Below are 18,212 nucleotides of genomic sequence, written 5' to 3'. Positions count from 1 at the left end.
AGCAGTTTTTCTCTGAACAGATAGTGTTAGAAAGCAAGAACTTAGCCCTGTGCAGAGCTGAAATGCACAGGCTGTACAGTGTGGAGGATGGAGAGGCAGGGACTTCTGTCTGAGGCTGCCTGACTTCAGTCTTGTACTCTAAATATTCCTGTTGCCCATGTCCAAATAGTTGCATTTTCATCTCTCATGAAAATTCTCAGATAAATTGAGATCAATAAAGAATGAAGTACTAAAAGATGGGTTAATGGCTGATGATGAAGATCCATTCTGAGAAGCAGTCATCCCATGTTGATGTTCCTGACACTTGAATTTTTATCATTCCACCCTCTATCTATATTTATATCGTGTCTAATTCACCAGTCTGTACACATATTCTCTTTTACTACATTATGGGGAAAACAGCTTGATTGTCTGTCAAATTGCTGATCTTTGCATTTTACAGGATTACACCCTCAATGTATAATAGTATGCAGCTGTATTTATTGTCATGTGTGATGGGGAATAGTTCAAGTTGTTTATGCAGAATTTTTTTTTCCCCCAAAAAGAGCTGAACAGCTCAGACCTTGTGTACATGGCACCAAAGGGGGACTAGGGGCAACTACATAACTTAGTTGTCCCCTTACTTTTGGAATTCTTCATCTGTGAAGCTGAGTGGCTCACTGGAGCAATGACCTTCCTTAGCAGGGGCATTTAGTCATGATGGGACACACAGGAGCTGGAGCAAAGTGACAGTGGGGTGGCAGCTGGGCTGCTCTGCACACCTTTGAGAGAATGTGTCTTGCAAATTGCAGACGCACCCGGGAGTAGCCACAGGGCATGGGAAATTGCAAATCCAGACAAACTGGTGTCTGACTCAGCAACAGCTGTGTGGTGACAAACTCTCACTAATGATAGAGAGCTTTTTCTGGGTCTAAAATGTTTTTATAAAGTGTGCTGTAGGTTGAAAGAACAGCTGCTGTCTTGGCCTCCACTGCCTTAATGTGGGCTTTGAGCCAGCCAGCCTCTGTCCCACTATTGAACTTCTTGGGTCACTCTGTTTCGCACCTCTGTATTGCTGAGCAGCCCAACTAGAAACAAGCAGTGAGAGCTGGAATAATCAGTTCTGGCTCAAAGTATTCCCTGGGTAGTCCTTTGGATGGATTGGCTTTCTTGGGGAAGCCTCATCTGGACTGTATCTTCAGGAATCCAACATACTGTGTGTTCAGAGAGAAACAAGCAGGTGGACCTCTCCACATTTCCAGCATATTCCAGGCAGGGGAAGATGGACAGACTTATCCTTTTTATATGTCTGTGCTACTGCAGTGAAGAGGAGATGGAGGATTTTGTTTCCTCTCCTGGTCTGCACAGTGCTGCTTACACCCTTGCTGTCTGTGGCTGTATTTTTGCAGTGGGTTTCCATAGCAGGGGTTTGGTAGCAGGAGTGGGGCCCTACAGAGTTTGCTCCTGTGAGAAGCTGCTGGACACTTCCCATCTCTCTGACAGCCAGTGCCAGATGGCTCCAAGACAGACTCACCACTGGCCAAGGCCAACCAAGCCCATCAGCCATGGTGGTAGTACCTTTGGGATAACAGATAAGAAGGGGAGAAAAACCAAAAGCCCTTGCAGCAGCAATTGCAGCTGGAGCAGGCAGATGTCCGAAGGAAGTTGTGATCCTGTGAGAAGCTTGTGCTGGAGCAGACTTCAGACAGGACCTGTGGACCCATGGAGAGAGGAACCCACACTAGAGTAGGTTTGCTGGCAGGACTTATGACCCCATGGGGGACCCCAGTCCATGAAGAACTGCAGTCTGTGGGAGGGGCCCCACACTGGAGCAGAGGAAAAGTGTGAGGAGTCCTTCCCTTAGGAGGAAGGAGCAGCAGAGTCAATCTGTGATGAACTGACTGCAGACCCCATTCCTGACCCTCTGTGCCACTGGGGAGGAAGGAGGTAGACAAAATTAGGAGGAAAAAGTCAGGAGTGAAGTTGAGGCCAGGAAGAAGGACTGAGTAGGGCAGAGGTGTTTTAAGATTTGGGTTTATTTCTCATTATCCTTCTCTGATTTGATTGGTAAAAAAATTAAAGTATTTTTCAAAGTCGAGTCTGTTTTGCCCATGACAGCAACTGGTGAGTGATCTCTCCCTGTTCTTACCTCAATGAGCCTTTCGTTGTATTTTGTCTCCCCTGTCCCATTGAGGAAGGGAGTGATAAGAGTGACTTTGGTGGGCATGTGGCATCCAGTCAGGGTAAACCCACCACAATTTTATAGGCAGAACTGCTGGATGGGGTTGAATGTACTGAAGCAGAGGATGCTTGGTGGCAGGTTTCCAAACCAGGGAGTCAGCAGCAAGCACCAGGCCTACTTACACTCGTTGCATAATCAAATGAGTTTTCAGCTCCCTGTGCATTTCTCTAAATCTTCCTTTTGAGCAGCCTCTTTCTTTGTCCGAGAGATTTTCATGCTCTTATTTCAGACAGTGATGCATGCACTAGATTTGGAAAAGTCTCATATCCATATGACTCTGGTATATCAAAGTGGTTAAATTTAGAAAATCTAACAAAAAAGAGCTTCCCCTTCCTGTGATCTGGCATAATGTTTCTTGGTCGCTGTTATTTTTACTACGGAACAGCTTAAATCTATTTTTTGGGCACTAAGTGATGGCTACAGTGTGAAAGAAGAAATTTGTTTCTGTGAAGTCAGGCAGCCGTGCTGCAGCTTCAGGGCTCTGAGGGCAGCCTGCTCATGCTGAGTATGTGCCAGTGCTGTGTTGGGGCCCCCTTACAGCCCTGCTCAGCTCTCTTTAGCTCTGACTGCTCAGTACAGGGTCTCTGGGGCTCGGAGCTTTGATGGCTCTGAACTTCTTCAACATCTTGTAGATGTAGTGAGTGGCAGTGGTGATGGATTTTAACACACACACACATACACACCCCCCCACCCCAGTACTTCACTCATCCTCCATATTCAAGGAGGACAGTATAGGAAAGATGTTTGACTGGCAGCAAAGTAGAAGATGCAATGGGACTTTACATGGGAGCTAGTCATGCCTCTGGTTTCACAGGTCTCTTTAATACATGGATCTTTCACTGTACACTGTTAGGACTGAGCCATCCTTGCCTGGAAAATGCACTGGTGGAATCATGCCCTGCTGAGCACCTTTAGCTCTTGGTGTCAGGGATATGTAATTCAAGCTGCCAACTTTTGGCATATTACCATGCATATTGCCAACTTTTACTCATTTTGGTTTGGCATTTTTATTTGTTTGGGTTGTTTGGTGTTTTTAAAGCCATCTCTTTTGATAAAACTTTCTCTGTGGAGGTTCAAGCTCATATTTTATTATAGCTAGCTGCTCCGCTTCAACAGCCTTCTGACTTGTTTCTGAACATCCCACGCCTGCTTTCATATTGAGATGGAGTGAAGGAAGACAGCTGGGATGTTGGGAAGAGATGCCTTTTTTTGCTGACCTCAGTATCCCAGAAATCTGCTGAGCAAGAATTTATTTCTTACTTTATCATCATTTTAAGCTTCTGGTGGACAATTGTGTAGAAATGTTCAGCAGGTGAAAATGGAGGCAGTGTGAGCCTCACTCTGGAACTTTGGTCATCTCCAGGTGGTTTTGTTCAGGTTCATGACGGTGCTAGAGGGCTGTGTAGGGAGTAAAACTCCTCCAGTGTGCTTTGTCCTCACTAAAAGGTCCAGCCAGATCTGCATACCTGAACGTGTAGCGTCAGGAGTTTTGGGCAGGGAGTCTCGCTCACGCTGTCACATGAAGGGTCATGCTGTGATCCAGCACTGGTGGCATTTTAATGGCAGCTTGAGCAAGCAGGAAGTTTGTAGTTTCTCAAAGGAGCATGTGTGTGCCCAGAGGGAGCCCTACAGGCTCTGAGGTGATCATTACTGGATTTTGGAAAGATCTTAGCTGCTGCTTGCATAGGAAAATAATTCAGCTTGGCAAGTGGCTGCTGTGGTCTGCTTGGAGCCTTCCTAGGGTGAGGTGCTGAAATAAACAATCAAGAGTTGAGTCTTGTGCGTGTCTTTTCCTAAGCAATGTGTTTGGACCTCAAAGGCTCAGCCAAACTAAAGACTTCCTTGGATGAAAGAAAAGCTTGGGAACCTTCCGTTGGGATCAGAAAAAAAAATTACCTTTCTCTGTGTCTTTTGTAATGGAAAGCTACCACAAAACTTTTGAAGCTGCCTGTTAATTTTAACTTGTTCTTTATCCTTCTTTGAAATAAATCACATCTTACTTCTCTGACAAGAGTTTGGCATGTTATGGACTTACACACATGCACATTTTTGAACGCCTACAGTGAAGTTTAACACAATGTTAAGAAAATGGCTACTGAACACGGCAAGATCATGTTCAGTTTAGTGATTCAGACAGGATCTGATTTCAAAAAAAGAGAAAAAAAGTGAAAACAAGTAAAGAAACCTCTCCAACCAACCATTGGGCTGAAGAGGGTGTGATGAGAGGAGATGCTTAGTGGGCTGTTTTGGGAAATGCGGTAGGTTGGCTCTGAATCTGTAACTTGGACTTCTGGCCCAGCACTTTGCAGTGCTTCACATTAAATGCTGGCAGCTGTGCGAGTGTGGCCAGGTGTCTTTGGCTAAGGGAAGCTGAGCAGTGTGGCTGTTCACTTACTGCATGGCTGCTGCTGCCCCTGGGCCCAGGGTGGATGCTGGCAGCAGAGTCCTTGTACTGAGGGTGGGCACCTTGAAGGCAGTTCTTGACCAGCCTCTGGTTTATCACCACTGTGGGATCACCAGTTGTCACATTTTATGGCAGACCCATGCCCAGGCTTCAGGTCAGAGTTTATTACTCTTAGCTGTGCTTCCTGAAGCATTTAGCATCAGTATTTCTCTGAAATAGCACCTTTGGTTGAAAGCTGTGTGGCAAAACACCCTCTGCTCTGCAGCTGCTGCATCGTACAAGGTTTGTGTGTGATTCTGCTTCTCTGGCATGTACAAAGTGCACCTGATCCCATCTGAATCTTGCAGGTGAGCACTGGAACTGAGAGCTGCCTACAAAGTTATGGTTCTGCTGGAGACAGCACTTTCATCCCTTGCTCTGTGCTGCTTTATTCTCAGTTGCGTAATGCAGCGTGATGTGGATAATCCGGTCATCATTACAAAAGGATTTAAAACCCCTTTTTAATCAGAACTCATTTTTAATAAAGCTTTGCCTTGCTTGGAGGACTGTTTTCCTGGCTTGAGTGTTTAAGAACAAAATGCAGGAGACTGAGGGAGGAGGGAGGCTGGTGCCTCTGTCTGGCTCCCAGGCGGTTGCTGGTGAAGTCCAGAACTGTGGGACACCTTTCCAGTAGCACCAAGCATGCAAAATCCTTACAAGCCCAGACAGATGCAGCTCGTACGTCTGTGCTTTCTCAGAATTTTTCACTGACAGAGCAGACTTCTGGTGGTGGAGAGAAAGAAAGGCTCGATCTAGTCCAGTCTGACTTCTACTCCCTCTTTTAACCCTCTGTGTCCAAAACACTGGTTGGTAGTCCTCTAGGGCCTCCTGCATCTCAAAACAAGCTGTGGTCCTGGACAAAGGGCAGCATTTACTTATCTTGTAATGGCAATGGCATACAGTGCGTGTGATTGACCTTATTTCTTTGGCTGTTGCTTTGCCGTTGTATTGTGGAAAGTGCACTGACTAAAACAGCATGTGAACTCCTATGTAGTTCTGAAATGTATCTTCTTCCCACTTTTCTGGCAGTAGCCACCTCTTGAGCTGCTACACCTGCTTCACCTCCCCCCAGAGCAAGCCTGACTGAGGACTTGAACTCTGGCACTTGGTGTTTGAGAATGTTTGAACAGAATGGCGTTTGAGAGCAAGCATTCTGCTGCTTCCTGTTTTTTTTCAATCCTAGTAGTCCTCACGCTTGGGGAGCATACCTCCAGTGTATGCTTTAGATATCCCTGAGTCTCCTCTTTGATCAGTGTAAGTTGATGACTGGGAAGTTTTAAGGTGATTCCTCCCCAAGACAGATCCCATCCAGAGGAGAGCTGGTAAGCTTGCAGTTCAGGTGAGCTGATAAAACATCTGAAGGAGGGGGGGCGTGGGTCAGGGTTGTGTTACAATGACACTGGTGAGTAAGTACCCCAGAGTTGTCCACCTGGTGGAAACCTAGAAGTAATACTGGTTTACAGTACAAATAGGGGACCAGGAGAGAGCTCAGCTCTAGGACAGAATTCTCTATGAGAGAAAGTTGCAGAGGAGTAGAAGAAATGGTGGAGGAGTTAAATGTTCTTCTGGCAGTACTGCTGCTTCCCTGTGAGGCTGATGAGTTCTTTCTGGGCCCCAGAGCTCCTTCCTGTTACAGTAACAAATGTGACTACTATAGAAGTGATTTTTAAACAGCAAAGATGAATGCTGCAGGTGATTTTTGGGCACTGAGAACCCAGACCAGATGACATTTAGCAGGGCAGTGAACTCTGTAAGAGTTAAGTAGCAAAGCTATTGTTTCTGTATTCGCATGACTTCTCACTGGGAGGCATTTCAACAGTAGAATAAAAAGCAATAAGCATTGGCCTCAGCAGAGATAATAATATTAAGTTCATAAACAAGCACTTTTCATTGGGAAAAAGGTATTTGTAAGAAAAAGCTAGCTATTGCATTGATTTATGGCAATTAGTTGTCTGTCATCTATTTGGATATTAGGGAATGAGAGGGGTCAGAAAAGAGTGGTTAAATTATTGGAAATGTTGAGGAATCACAAATCAACACAAAAAGAAAAGTTAAAAGATTAGTTCTCATCCCATCTGGAAAATGGAGCAAGTAAAAGCTGTTAATAGTAAAAGGACAGACGGAGCTTTATTCTATCATTGAGCAAGAGAAAGCCAGCAGGTCACTCAAACTTTGAAGACTGCAGTTTTGGTAATAGCAAAAGATACTTTAAGCCAAACAAATAGAGCAGATTGAAAACAATATCAGGTTTCCACCTCTGTTGGCATAGGGAGACTCAGGATCTGAGCTCTGTGGATTGCTGGCACTTCCATGTGTGCCATTAATGCTTTTATTGTGGCCTTATGCAATTCTCCTCCTCCAAAAGGAGAATTGGCTGGTATTGGTGCTCTCTCTGCTCCCTCTGATTTTAGCCATATATCTTGATGCAAATCTGCATACACTTTGTTTCATAAGGAAGAAATACTTGACTAAGGATGTACTCAACAAACTATAATGTAAATTAAACAAATATATGCAAAGAAGGAAGTTATATCTGATGTCCTTATAATTAAGGAAACCTCTCTGATCCTGCAGCTTCGTGGTCAGCTAAAGCCATACCTGTGGACAGCATGTAGTGTGGGGTTAGTTGTTATTATGTAGAAAGTGGATAGCTTTGAAGGAAAAATGCCAAGGAGGCACTTTGTTCAATTAAGCATGAGCCTAGAATAAATTCTGTGATGTACGTGCATAGACCAAATTCCCCAGTAAAGAGACTTCAATACGAAGTCATGTTGATAGATTAGAACAGGGATGACCTCAAGTTGGTTCAATAAGTGGGTAAAACACTTGATTTAACATTTGAATATGAGCAAGACCTTTGGTGTAAAGACTTTTCTCCTTAGACCAGTCGATGTTGAAGGGTAAAAAATAAATGTTCCTGTGTTTAAGTGGACTCTGTGGTTGTCCTGATGAGCAGCGAATGTTTTAGGGTGACTAAAATAGCTTTACAGAGGAATATTGTGCATACATCTCACCTTAAGTGATCTGGGAGAGAATACTTACCACCACAGGTCTGAAAATACAGTTCCTTCCAGTTCAGTTTGCAAAACACACTGAAACCTTGGAATGGCCCTAAGGCAACAGCAATTCTCATGGAGTCAAATTACTTTTATCCAGAAAGGAGTTATTTAATCTCAGAGAAAACTGTTGGGCAGAACATGTAGATGCAGGTCTTGCATGTGTGTTTTGTTTTGTTCTCCTTTTTCTTGGCTGGCAGAAGGTAAGTAAATGGTAAAAAAAAAAAAAAAAAAAAAAAGAGAAGAAAAGAAAGGATGCTGTGGCAGAGTGTACAAGGTTACAACAAGGGAAAAGGGAAAACTCCAGATTTTTCACTTACCAGCTGGACACCTGTCAACTTCTAGAAGAGGGGCTTCCTAGTCAGAATCCAACCTTCAGCCATGGCATGCATGGACATCTTGCGAGGAAGGAGCAAGCCAAGAGGGGAAAAGACTTGTCTCAAGTGCTCTCCCAGCCTTAGTCTGTCATCAGCAGATGACATCAGCACACGGATTTGTCTCCTTAGTAATGTTTAAGAACACTTTTCCAGTTAATGGTCTGGTCTGCTTGTGAACCCTTGTGTTGCAGCAGTCTGCATCAGGTGCTTCCTTTTGTTTTTCCTCAAGTGCACCATGTAGTACCTGCATTAAGGCTTTCTAGTTTCTGTGTTGGAGCAGGCAGAAAACCATCAGCCAGTTCTGGGTGCAGTATTAGTAGCTAGACTATTGTGAGGAAATATGTCTCGCAGACTTGACTAATTCTCTGAATTTAGTAAAAGGCCAGGCAGAGTCTTGGCTCTGTCTCACCAGTTGCTTAAGGCTGGAAGTCAGTGGGACTGAGTCTTGTATGGCCTGCTCTGGGGGCTGGCTTCTCTCAACCTATTCATGTGTTGTGACCTAAACACAGAAAGAGAGGTAGCAGGATGGTGACAAGTCCTGGTACTCCCTGAAGACATTAGTGGACCCTGCTTGTTAACTGTTTATCAATAGTAATGGCTTTGAGAACTCCTTTAAACTGCTTTTATTTTTCCATTTAGTTGGACCTGCAGTATGCTGATCATCTAGATGAAAAAAGGGTGAGCTTCTCCTTTAGCTTTGAAATTACTGTTTGGAAAGATGGGCTGAGGCTGGTGGGAATTGTTGCTGTGTGGACTGTCTGCAGCCAGTGGTGTCTAGTGTTCAGGTGGATGCTCTGTGTGCAGGTGTCCCTCGCTGTTACTGAATGAGAACAGACAGGTTGGGGCTGGCTGCAGCTTTCTCTCCAGCTGGTGCCTTGCCTTGGCAAACTGAAAAAGTGCTTATGGCAGATATGGCTGAAGGAGTGGAATTAAAAATAACCAAAAGGTAGATTCTGGGCTTGGTTACTCGGTGACAGGCCTGTTTCTATTCTGGGATGAGGATAATTCGCACTGAGCTCATTACACCATGACTCTCCCTTAAAATGCCTTGACAGTCAATTTCGTTCCAGCTAATAAGGTCCTAAAATGTTAATGAAGCTAATCAATTTTTCATGGCTTTGTATTGCAGTTGTCAGAAAGTGCTGTGTTGCAGCCTGCCAATTCAAAAAGCTTTTCAGATATTAGAAGGACAGCAAAACATTCAGCAATTTGAAGGATGTTTTATTTTCTCAATCTTTCCCCAGTGCCCCCTCTCATTTTTCTAAGACTTTATGCTGTGCTGTTTGCTTGTCCCCTTTGGTCACGTCCTTTCTCCATTGTTCTACTCTGGTCACTAGTGGGAAGAGATGGCTTGTTCCCACCTTCCCTACTGCACAGGGAGAAGAGAGATGGAGTGCCTATAGGTAAAGATGAAGCTGGACGAGGGAGACTACTCATGCTGAAATACTATTTGAAATATACGGAGTTTGGTGGAACAGAGTGGAGAAAGGGCATCTCGTTCGTCCCCTTTCCTCATCTCTTTGGAAGGAGCAGTAGTGTCAAAAGTCATGGCCCTCTCCCCTCATGGCAGTTTGCTGAGATGTCAGTGTTACCTGGCATGCATGCTGTCTGCACTCAGTATCTCATGGACTGCAGAAGGAGGAGAGAGAAGTTGCATTCATTGTGCAGCCACATTGATGGTCAATCACTTACCCACACTGGCTTAGGAGCAGGTTAGATGGCAATCATCTTTTATTTTTCAGAATTGCTTATTTTGTACTGCCAGCAGGAGACACAAGGCTCAAACTTTTATGACTGCTCCTGGAGTTATTTTGATGGAGCTGTTTTGATCATTTACTGCTCTCTGCATTTGTGCTTGTGAGTCTGCAGATGGGAAGTACTAAATTGTGTGGTTTGGGGAATATAAGGGGTTTTTTAATTTGCTTTTAATTGAATTCCATTTATAACTATAGTTAATTTTTATGTGCCTTGAGAAAAACATAATTAACTAATGTTTTGGGGAAACATAGTGTTTTCCAACTTTTGTACTTGGAAGCCTTGTACGGCCACACTGGTAAGGGATGATCTCAAATAACTCATGAGGAGAAAACTAGTGTGTGAGTTGTAATTTGGTATTTTGAATTTGAATAATTAACCCCCTGTAGCTGTTGAGTGGAACATCCAGAACACTTTCCACTTAAGTTCTCCACCCAGAGGTGTGCTCAGTCCAGTGCCAAGGGCTTCCCCAGAGCTTTTGCAAATGCTCAGGTGTGTCAACGTCCTCTTCTGCTGTGACAGTGATGTGTTAAGAGCTGGCTAACCCTATAATGACTTGGGGAAGATGGAGGGTATTTAACCCCCTTAAGCCTTTCAGACCATAGCTGGTGTTTGTGTGACTCTCCCATTCCCTGAGTGACAGAAAATAGAGTTAGTGATTGCCAGGTACAGCATCTGTCTGCCTGTGTCTCCTGGACAGGCCTTGCAGAGCACCTTGGCCTTTGGCACAGCCCTGGGCTTCCTGCCAGGGTAATTAGCCTGGTAGCTCCTTAGGTAGGAGGTAGAGTGCAGGGTGATCTCAGCTGCTGGGGAAAAAGCTGCCTAGGCTTGAGCTGAGCAGAACCCAGTTTCTGCAGCACCTCCAGGGTTCCTGGCCTGGAGAAATGCAGCTCTGGGTTCTGAAGCTTGACCTGTCAGCTCCAAGCTGAGAAGCATTGCTGTCTGTTTCCAAAGCTTGTTTTGTGTTTCCTTCACCTCACATGACTTAAGAGCCTTGAGAAACAAGCCATCTGGGGGATGGCAAGGTGAGCCATATATATGTCCACAGTCAGAGCTGTGAGGCCTAGAGGTGAGGTGCTGTCTCGAGAGACAGCTGATGCTGTGGATGCAGAAGCTGGAAAGTTGTCCAATGCTTGGATCGGCCAAGGCTGAGCCTACCCCTCTAACACTTGTAATGCTCTAGATTGGAGCTGGGCAGGCACGGGAGACTGCTCTGTGCTCAAGGAAGCTGTTGCTATTTTTGGTCTTGAACCCTTCAAAGGGGAAATTGGTTCCTCTTGCATGTTTTGGAAAGCTATGACCTTTGCTCTCTGCGCCCTTTTCTCTGTGCTATCAGTTTCTGGTCTTGGGGACTCACCTCTGTAGGCTAGTCCTTTGCCTTGCATCTGGCTGCCTTTCCCACTCCACATCTCCAGAGCAAACTTTCTTTTTGCCTTCCTTTTCTTTTTAAACTATATCAAATCCCAGGCTCATTTGTTCCTAGGCATTTACTCTACCCGATGGTGGTTCTGCTCACCAGCCTACTGTTGTGATGATTACTTACCAACAGAGTTTTTCTTCTCTGTTGCCTTTTTTGCGCAGCAGTCTCTCCCAGTAGGGCTCTTTGACAGGCTGGGAGTTTTGTTGTTGATTTTGTCTGCTAGTTCTAAGCTCCTCAGACTGGGGACTGCAACATGAGGCTTACGAAACTTTTGTTCATAATGTGCATTTCACCCTGCACTGCTCCCTTTTTTTTTTTTTTTGGTTTGATTTGTCGCCAGGAGAATGACCTTGAGTGAGAAAAAATTGAATCCTAACTTGGAGGTCTCTATCCATCCCTCTGCCTCAAGCAGGCCGGGTAGATTAGGTCGCTCAGGACTCCAGAAATAAATCAAGTGCAGTGTTCTCTCTTTCTGGGGAATATTTTCGTGCGTGACATGCAGGCAGTGCTGCAAGGAGCATATTAAAAATTCATACCAGTACAGAGCAGTATTTTCTGTGCACAGTGCTTGAGAATAAGCTTGTGTGTCATGCACAGCAACATTTGTATGAAGCAAGTAATTAGTTTCATCTAAGCAGAGAAGATTTAAATGGTGTGGAGTAGATGGAGGCTTGTTGTGAGACACAATCTCCTTCCCTTTCCTTCTGCCAAGACTCCTGGAAGATTTCTTGTAGAGCTGGCTGTGAAGTCCCAGTGTGTGAGGGCGTTTCCTGCGCTTAAAGCAGAAGGGGAAATCTGTGCACATGGGTATTCATCTCACCCTGCCTCTGTGACAGCTTTGATGTAATTGTGTACGTGCTCCAGCTATTGAACCTTAAAACAACAAACAGCCAGGCACAGAAGCTGTAGCTTCTCCAGCCCCAATTTCTTTGCAGTCGTATGGATGAAAGGGGACGGGACTGCATGCAACACAGAGGGGTGTTCTGAGAGCCAGGGCTCTCATGTGAGCCCTGTTTTCTGACTGCTGCTGGAAACCAAGCATGAGGCATGTGCTTTGGGTATGCAGGCAGTGTTGAAGTGTTCTATTCTCTATTCTCCTGAAGGCATGACTGCTGAGTACTATGCTGAGAGATGTCACAAGCAAAGATTAGTCAAAGGAGGCTTGAGGGAGAAACACTTGAGGCTTAGATGTAAAGTCTATCCCCAGTCAACCACACTTGCAGTGGTTTGTGTTGGAAGGCCTTCAGCAAGGAGGAAGAGTGAGAGGGATTTAGGGTAAGAGAACATATGAGTACTGAGGCTGCAAAAACCAATGGGTCCTTGCTTAGAGCAGCTCTAGGATATATGATGGAGTAAGCGGGTCAGTGCTGAAGCAGGGCAAGATGTAGGAGCAGCTTGGTTTTGGCTCTCACTCCCTTGTTGTAAAGCATGAGCAATATAGCCTCAAAGTCTCTGGCAGACTGAAGAGAGAGAAGCAACACCACAGAGCTGGGGCCAGGTCCTGCTCATCCACTTCTGACTGTTTGTCCCAATGGGGCCCAGATCCTGACAGCATGAAAGTGGGAAACATAGGCTGATACTGTGCAAATGTGCTGTCCTGGGAGCTCTGAGGGAGAGGAGATGGCATGACAGGCTGGATTAGAGTATCTCATCCCTATGCCCTTGCATCAGAGTCTTCATACATAAATGGGGAACCTTGGCCCACTTTGCACAGCCACTGCAAGTGGGAACTCCATGAAGGCAAGTGCTCTAGGTGGGATTTTCTTCCTGCATGCAAACCTTCCTCTCTGTTAGGCAGCCAAGTAGGGTTACAGCTGACTGGCTGCCAGCATGGAGTAACCAAACACTGCTACAAGTACTCGCTTTTCTTGCTGTCAGCCTCTCTCATAGCTCTCTGATTTGTCACGGGTATCTGGCATTTCACGGGTATTTTCTAAAGGCCAGTGAAGTGTGCTTTGCAGCATGCATGGCTCTGATCACTGGCATGAGCTTTGAGTGAGCCTGTGCCTGTGTGTGTTCTGGGATAAAACAGTGGCAGTGAAGAACACCTTGCTGACATGGAAGTAACTGCTTCAGGTGAGCTGGCTAATGCCGAAAGGAAGCAGGCCTTTCTGGTAGAGCTCTAGGAAAGGGTGAAGGTTTGTTCCTGTCATTCCTTTGTACTGCCCATGTGTAGCACATTTCTTTTCAATGTGGGCATCATGACTTGCTCAGCCCAGCTGCCTGGGAGAGTTTACAAGCCAACTTATGGCAGCAGCCAAACTTACCATGGTAGTTTCATGACAGGGTCTTGGTTTGTGCCTCAATCTTAACTTGCTGAGCAGCACATTTTACCAAGTTGTGGAGACCAATTTCTGTGCCAAAACACCAGGAGGGTGGCCATGGAACAGATAGAACTTTTCTGCACCATTTGTGCCATTGCAAATGAGAGGCAGCAAAGGAGAATCTTCTTAAGCATTTGCTCTCTATTTGCAGGTGCTTTTAACCAGGCTCTCTACTATAAACTGATCTGGGATTTAGATGCATCTAAACATCAGGCCTTGATCATCAAGTACCCAGCATTAAAGTGCCTTTAAAAATAGGGCTCGTGCTCTTAAATCAGATGAATAATCTTAGTCAGGCAGATTTGTCTACTGAAAAATGAAGTCGTTCTTCACACACTTGACTGTCATAGTCTTTAACCTTAAGACAAAGTAGGTGGAGTTTTGGTTAAAACCTTATTGGCTTCAGTGTTAACATTAAAACTAAGTCCATGTTTAGACTAAGATAAGCTTTGTGGTTGTGTGTGCTATTGCAGGCAACCTTTCAGAGGGGGCAAGCAGAGCTGAGGTTTCCAGTAAAATTTGTGAGAGGCTCACAGAGGAATGTGCAAAATACAGCCTGTACATAGGGGCAGAACAAGTACTGCAAACACTAGGTGCTACATTTAAACTGCATTTAAGCTTTGCAATTAAACCAAGCAAACACCTCCCCATGCCTGGCACTTAGCTTTTTGCTTTGTATCCTTTTGTATCAATCAGTCCAATACCTCATTGGATCTCCTCTTTCCCATCCTGCTGTGGCCCTGAGGACTTTTATTATCTAATAATAATCTCCTACAGTTTGAATAATTTCTGAATAGAAATGTGAGGTTTCTGAAACCTCCAAGAGATTCTGGGCTGGAGAGTTGTATCCAAGCAGGATGTCTCAATGCTAGTTTGTTATAGCATACATTACAGTGCATATTGCAATGGCATTTGCACTGGCTTTTATTCAGTAAATGATATGAGGTGTGATTTAGATAGTTATACCTAGTTTAGTATTGTGATGAATTTGTGCAGCAAAGATGACCAGTTTGCAATGAGAAGGGGATGGGAACAGTATAGTAAAACAGCAGGACATCTTTTAGCTGAAAGGGGGAAGGACACATAGATGACCTTCTGTCCACTTGGTGCACGATATGTCTTATGGTGAAATTGTAAGAAAAGTCTTTCTTCTGGGGAGCAGCATGTATGTCAGCAGGAAATGGGAGTGGGGCTGGAAGAGATTTGGTTGGGGCTGGGTACAGGGTAAGGTGAGCTTTATCATAGAGACAGCCTAGGGAGGAAGGTAAAGCCATGAAAACAAGGAGGGTGACTGAAGAGCCGTGGCAAGGGTTTTGCCTGCAAATCAGACATCTGTTTTACCCTACAGCAATCTCCTCTGTGTGAGAAATCACCATCTAAGTATTTCTAAAGTGGGAAGATGGAAATAGGCATGAAGGCTCAAGCAGACAGACCAATCTTCTTGCACTCCTCTGATTTAAGATTTAGTGGATATTAGCCCTGTCTTTAAAGTGCATAATGGTGCACTGATTTTGTGACTCATTTTCCAGTACTTTCAGTACAGTTATCAGTACTGCAGTTCGGAAGTCAGCCTGGGGTTGGAAACCTGGGAATTGCTGGGAGCTGGAGCCCTGTGGTGTACATGCTTGATGGGGTGCAATGCTGCTTTCAAAATATGACAGCTCATGTAATTGAAGACGCTGCCTTGCAAACTTAACTTTGACTTGCAAATGCCATCACATTTCTTCTGGTTTAGAAGACGCATCTTCCTCACTTAAAAGCTGTTCTGCCAGTTCAGGTTTAAGTGTAGGTGTGAGGTGAGGGGAGATACTCAAACCAAATGTGAATTTAGACTGCAGACTATGGGAGCAAACTAGAATTGCTGGCCCTACAAGTATCTCTCAAATGGAACCGTGCATATTCCTTGCCAAGCCCTCCCCTCTGTTTTCTTTATATGAAATGACGTGCTGTTTTCTGAAAGCGAGAAGAGAAGCAGAAGAGGGAAGGAGAAGAGGGAAGCAGCATTTGTAGGGTTTCATGCCCCTTGATGGGGCAGCCTGTTGTACTATTGCTGCACAGACTGAGCAGTACTTTGAAGTGTAATTTTTTCTGTTTTTCCTGGGGTTCCCGGCAATATCCACTAGATAGAAGAAGACATTTTCTGATGTTCTTTAACAGTAGAGGAGTTTATTGCAAGCGCATTTAAAAATAGAGGAGTCCAAGGACCATCTGTCTTGAGTGTTTTAGTGGAAGCGGGGACAGCTTGCAGTGGCTGCTTGATTGATGGGTCCAGAGAGTTTTGTGTGGACCTGTGGCTGCAGCCCACTCACAGCTGACCTGCCTCTGTAAAGAAAGTCACTGTTCAAGCCAGCTGTGACCTGGTGCCTCTGCTTTGGGTAGGTCTGTTTGGCACCCATGCAGGCAAACTCAGAAGAATTGAGCCCTTGCTGGTAATCCCCTATTGCCTTTGATAGCCTATCTCCCAGACAGGTATCAAGAGGTGTTTCTGGTGCTGTTGGGTGTCTAAGCTGTAGATGGACTGCTTTGAGGAGATGACATGTTGATGGCTGGGGGATCTGCCTTGCTGGGGCCAGTCATGTGTGGAATGGAGCCAGGAGGAAACTTGATTTGCTCTGAGCAAGCTGTTGAGGAGTGTTCCGCAGGCTGGACACATCTCAGCAACTGGCTTTCCCCTGTCACTGTGCTGACCTGTGTCTTGCCCTGAACTGCATTCTGCAAGGGTGCCAGCAGTAAGGAGCTGCCAACTTGGCACTTGAACAGTGAAGCTGAGGCAACTCATTTCACAGAGGGATACCAGGCGTTGTGAGAGCCCCCCACTGCTAGTGACTCAATACAGAGCTGGTATTGCTTCCAAATGGAAGAGCTGACAGCTGGGAGCTGGGATTTGCATGCTCAGCAGAGTACAGCATAGCCAAGGGTCCTGACAGGATGCAGCAGCAGTCCCATGGCAGTTGTGGCAAATGCACCCAGGGAGAGAGAGGCATTAGGGAATCTTCCATCTAGATGCTATGAATGCCTAAGGAGGTCTTGAGGCTGTGTGCAGTGATTCAGACCAGAGACTGGAAAGATGGCAGTTATGTGTGTGGGGAACAGCATGTCTGTAAGCTGCACTCAGGACACTCACTATGGTTACATGTATGGGACCTGCTTGCAATGCAGGACCAGGAAGCCCTCTTGCAGTGCTTGCCTGCATCACTCATGGATGCTTACCTGGTGAGGGGGAGAGGAAGGGCATACTAAAAGCAAAAATTGCCTTGCTGATGTTTAAAAATTGTCACTGTTTTCCTTTATTCACAGGAGAACTGCTGAGTCAGCCGAGACCAGAGGGACTGACGGAGATCATCTGTCCCAAGAACGGCAGCGAGCGAGTTAATGTTGCCTTGGTTTACCCCCCCACTCCTACTGTGATCAGCCCTTGTTCCAAGTGAGACCAGAAAGCAGACCTATTCCCCTGTCGGTAGACACCAGAAAGCCTACGTAAAACATGCCCTCACTAAGCACTTCTTTCGGAAGGGAGCAGCCCCACAGCCTGGGGACTGTTCTAATTATTTGTGGCTATAGACAGCCCACTCAGAGGATAAGTACAGTGAAGTGGGCTGAGGTGTTCTCTGAGCTGTTGTGGCAGATGCAAGATCAGGAGATAGTGCAGTCATAGGTAGGTTTTGGTAGGATGGGAGCTCAGGAGATTTCTGTACACCCCCTTCTCAAGCAGGACCACTCTCACAAACAGGTCAGGTTCCTTGGGACCTTGTAGACGTGAGGGTGTCATCCTTGGATGACAAAGATGGAGGTGCTACCACCCCCCCAGACTTTATTCTGGGACAGAACTTCTTTCCTTTTGTTCCATCTGAGTCTCTCTTATTATTTTATTTTATTTTATTTTATTTTATTTTATTTTATTTTATTTTATTTTATTTTATTTTATTTTATTTTATTTTATTTTATTTTATTTTATTTTATTTTATTTTATTTTATTTTATTAACTTGGTTTTCATTGCTATAAGATGCATTACTGGCTTGTGTTCAACATGTTTTCCACCAGATCCCAAGCCAGCAGGACTCCAGGCTATGGTGGTGCCTGGGGTTGTCCTGTTGTAGGAGTAGAGATATACACTTGTCCTTGTTGAATTTTACAGCACTGTTGTTGATTCAGTCTTCCAACTTGGTGAGGTCCTCCTTGGACAGGAGCCCTACCCTCTTGTCTATCTATAGTCTATATGCATTTCACTCCACAGAGTGGGAATGTGCTTGGAAAACAGAGCTGTATTGTGATGGGAAAAAAGATGGAACAACACTCACAAAAGCAGTCAGTGCCTTGGGTTTTTGATGCATAGGTTTTCCAGAAAAACAGAAATTCAGCCAGGGTCTGTCTAATTGGAGTGGCACAAAGAATTTGGTAGGGAGCTTAGAGGAGCAGCTGAGTGTCTTGCTGGTGTCTGCTGCTGTGCTGTATGTGAATGCCTGTTACTTTCACTTCAGTGTCTTGACAGTAGCTTTAGATGCTGTTCTCTCTGTTCAGTACCCTCCCATTCCAAAATACCACTCCTGGTAGAGAATAGCTCCAGTGATGGGTGGTTGTTGACCTGTGTGTGAAGGTGAGGTTGAAGTACCCATGT

At 45.2% G+C, this 18,212-nt stretch overlaps 1 protein-coding gene across 3 annotated transcripts in view; it reads left to right on the top strand.

Moving 5' to 3' along the window:
• MFHAS1 (multifunctional ROCO family signaling regulator 1) overlaps positions 1–18,212 on the top strand; it is a 35,143-nt gene that overhangs the window by 12,391 nt on the left and 4,540 nt on the right. For 2 of the 3 annotated variants that reach the window (XR_004980111.2, XM_036382115.2), the window contains exon 2: positions 16,894–17,020. Coding sequence is in view for 2 of the 3 variants with exons in the window: in XM_036382115.2 (XP_036238008.1) it covers positions 16,894–17,020 (127 nt within the window). In the remaining variant the exon portion in view is untranslated. Of the gene's footprint in view, positions 1–16,893; positions 17,050–18,212 lie in introns of all 3 variants that reach the window. The other variant, XM_036382116.2, reaches the window with a different exon arrangement.

This window comes from Molothrus ater, chromosome 4 (assembly GCF_012460135.2).
Source record: "Molothrus ater isolate BHLD 08-10-18 breed brown headed cowbird chromosome 4, BPBGC_Mater_1.1, whole genome shotgun sequence".
NCBI classification, from domain to species: Eukaryota; Metazoa; Chordata; class Aves; order Passeriformes; family Icteridae; genus Molothrus; species Molothrus ater.
This window is presented reverse-complemented; position numbering and strand designations above follow the sequence as displayed.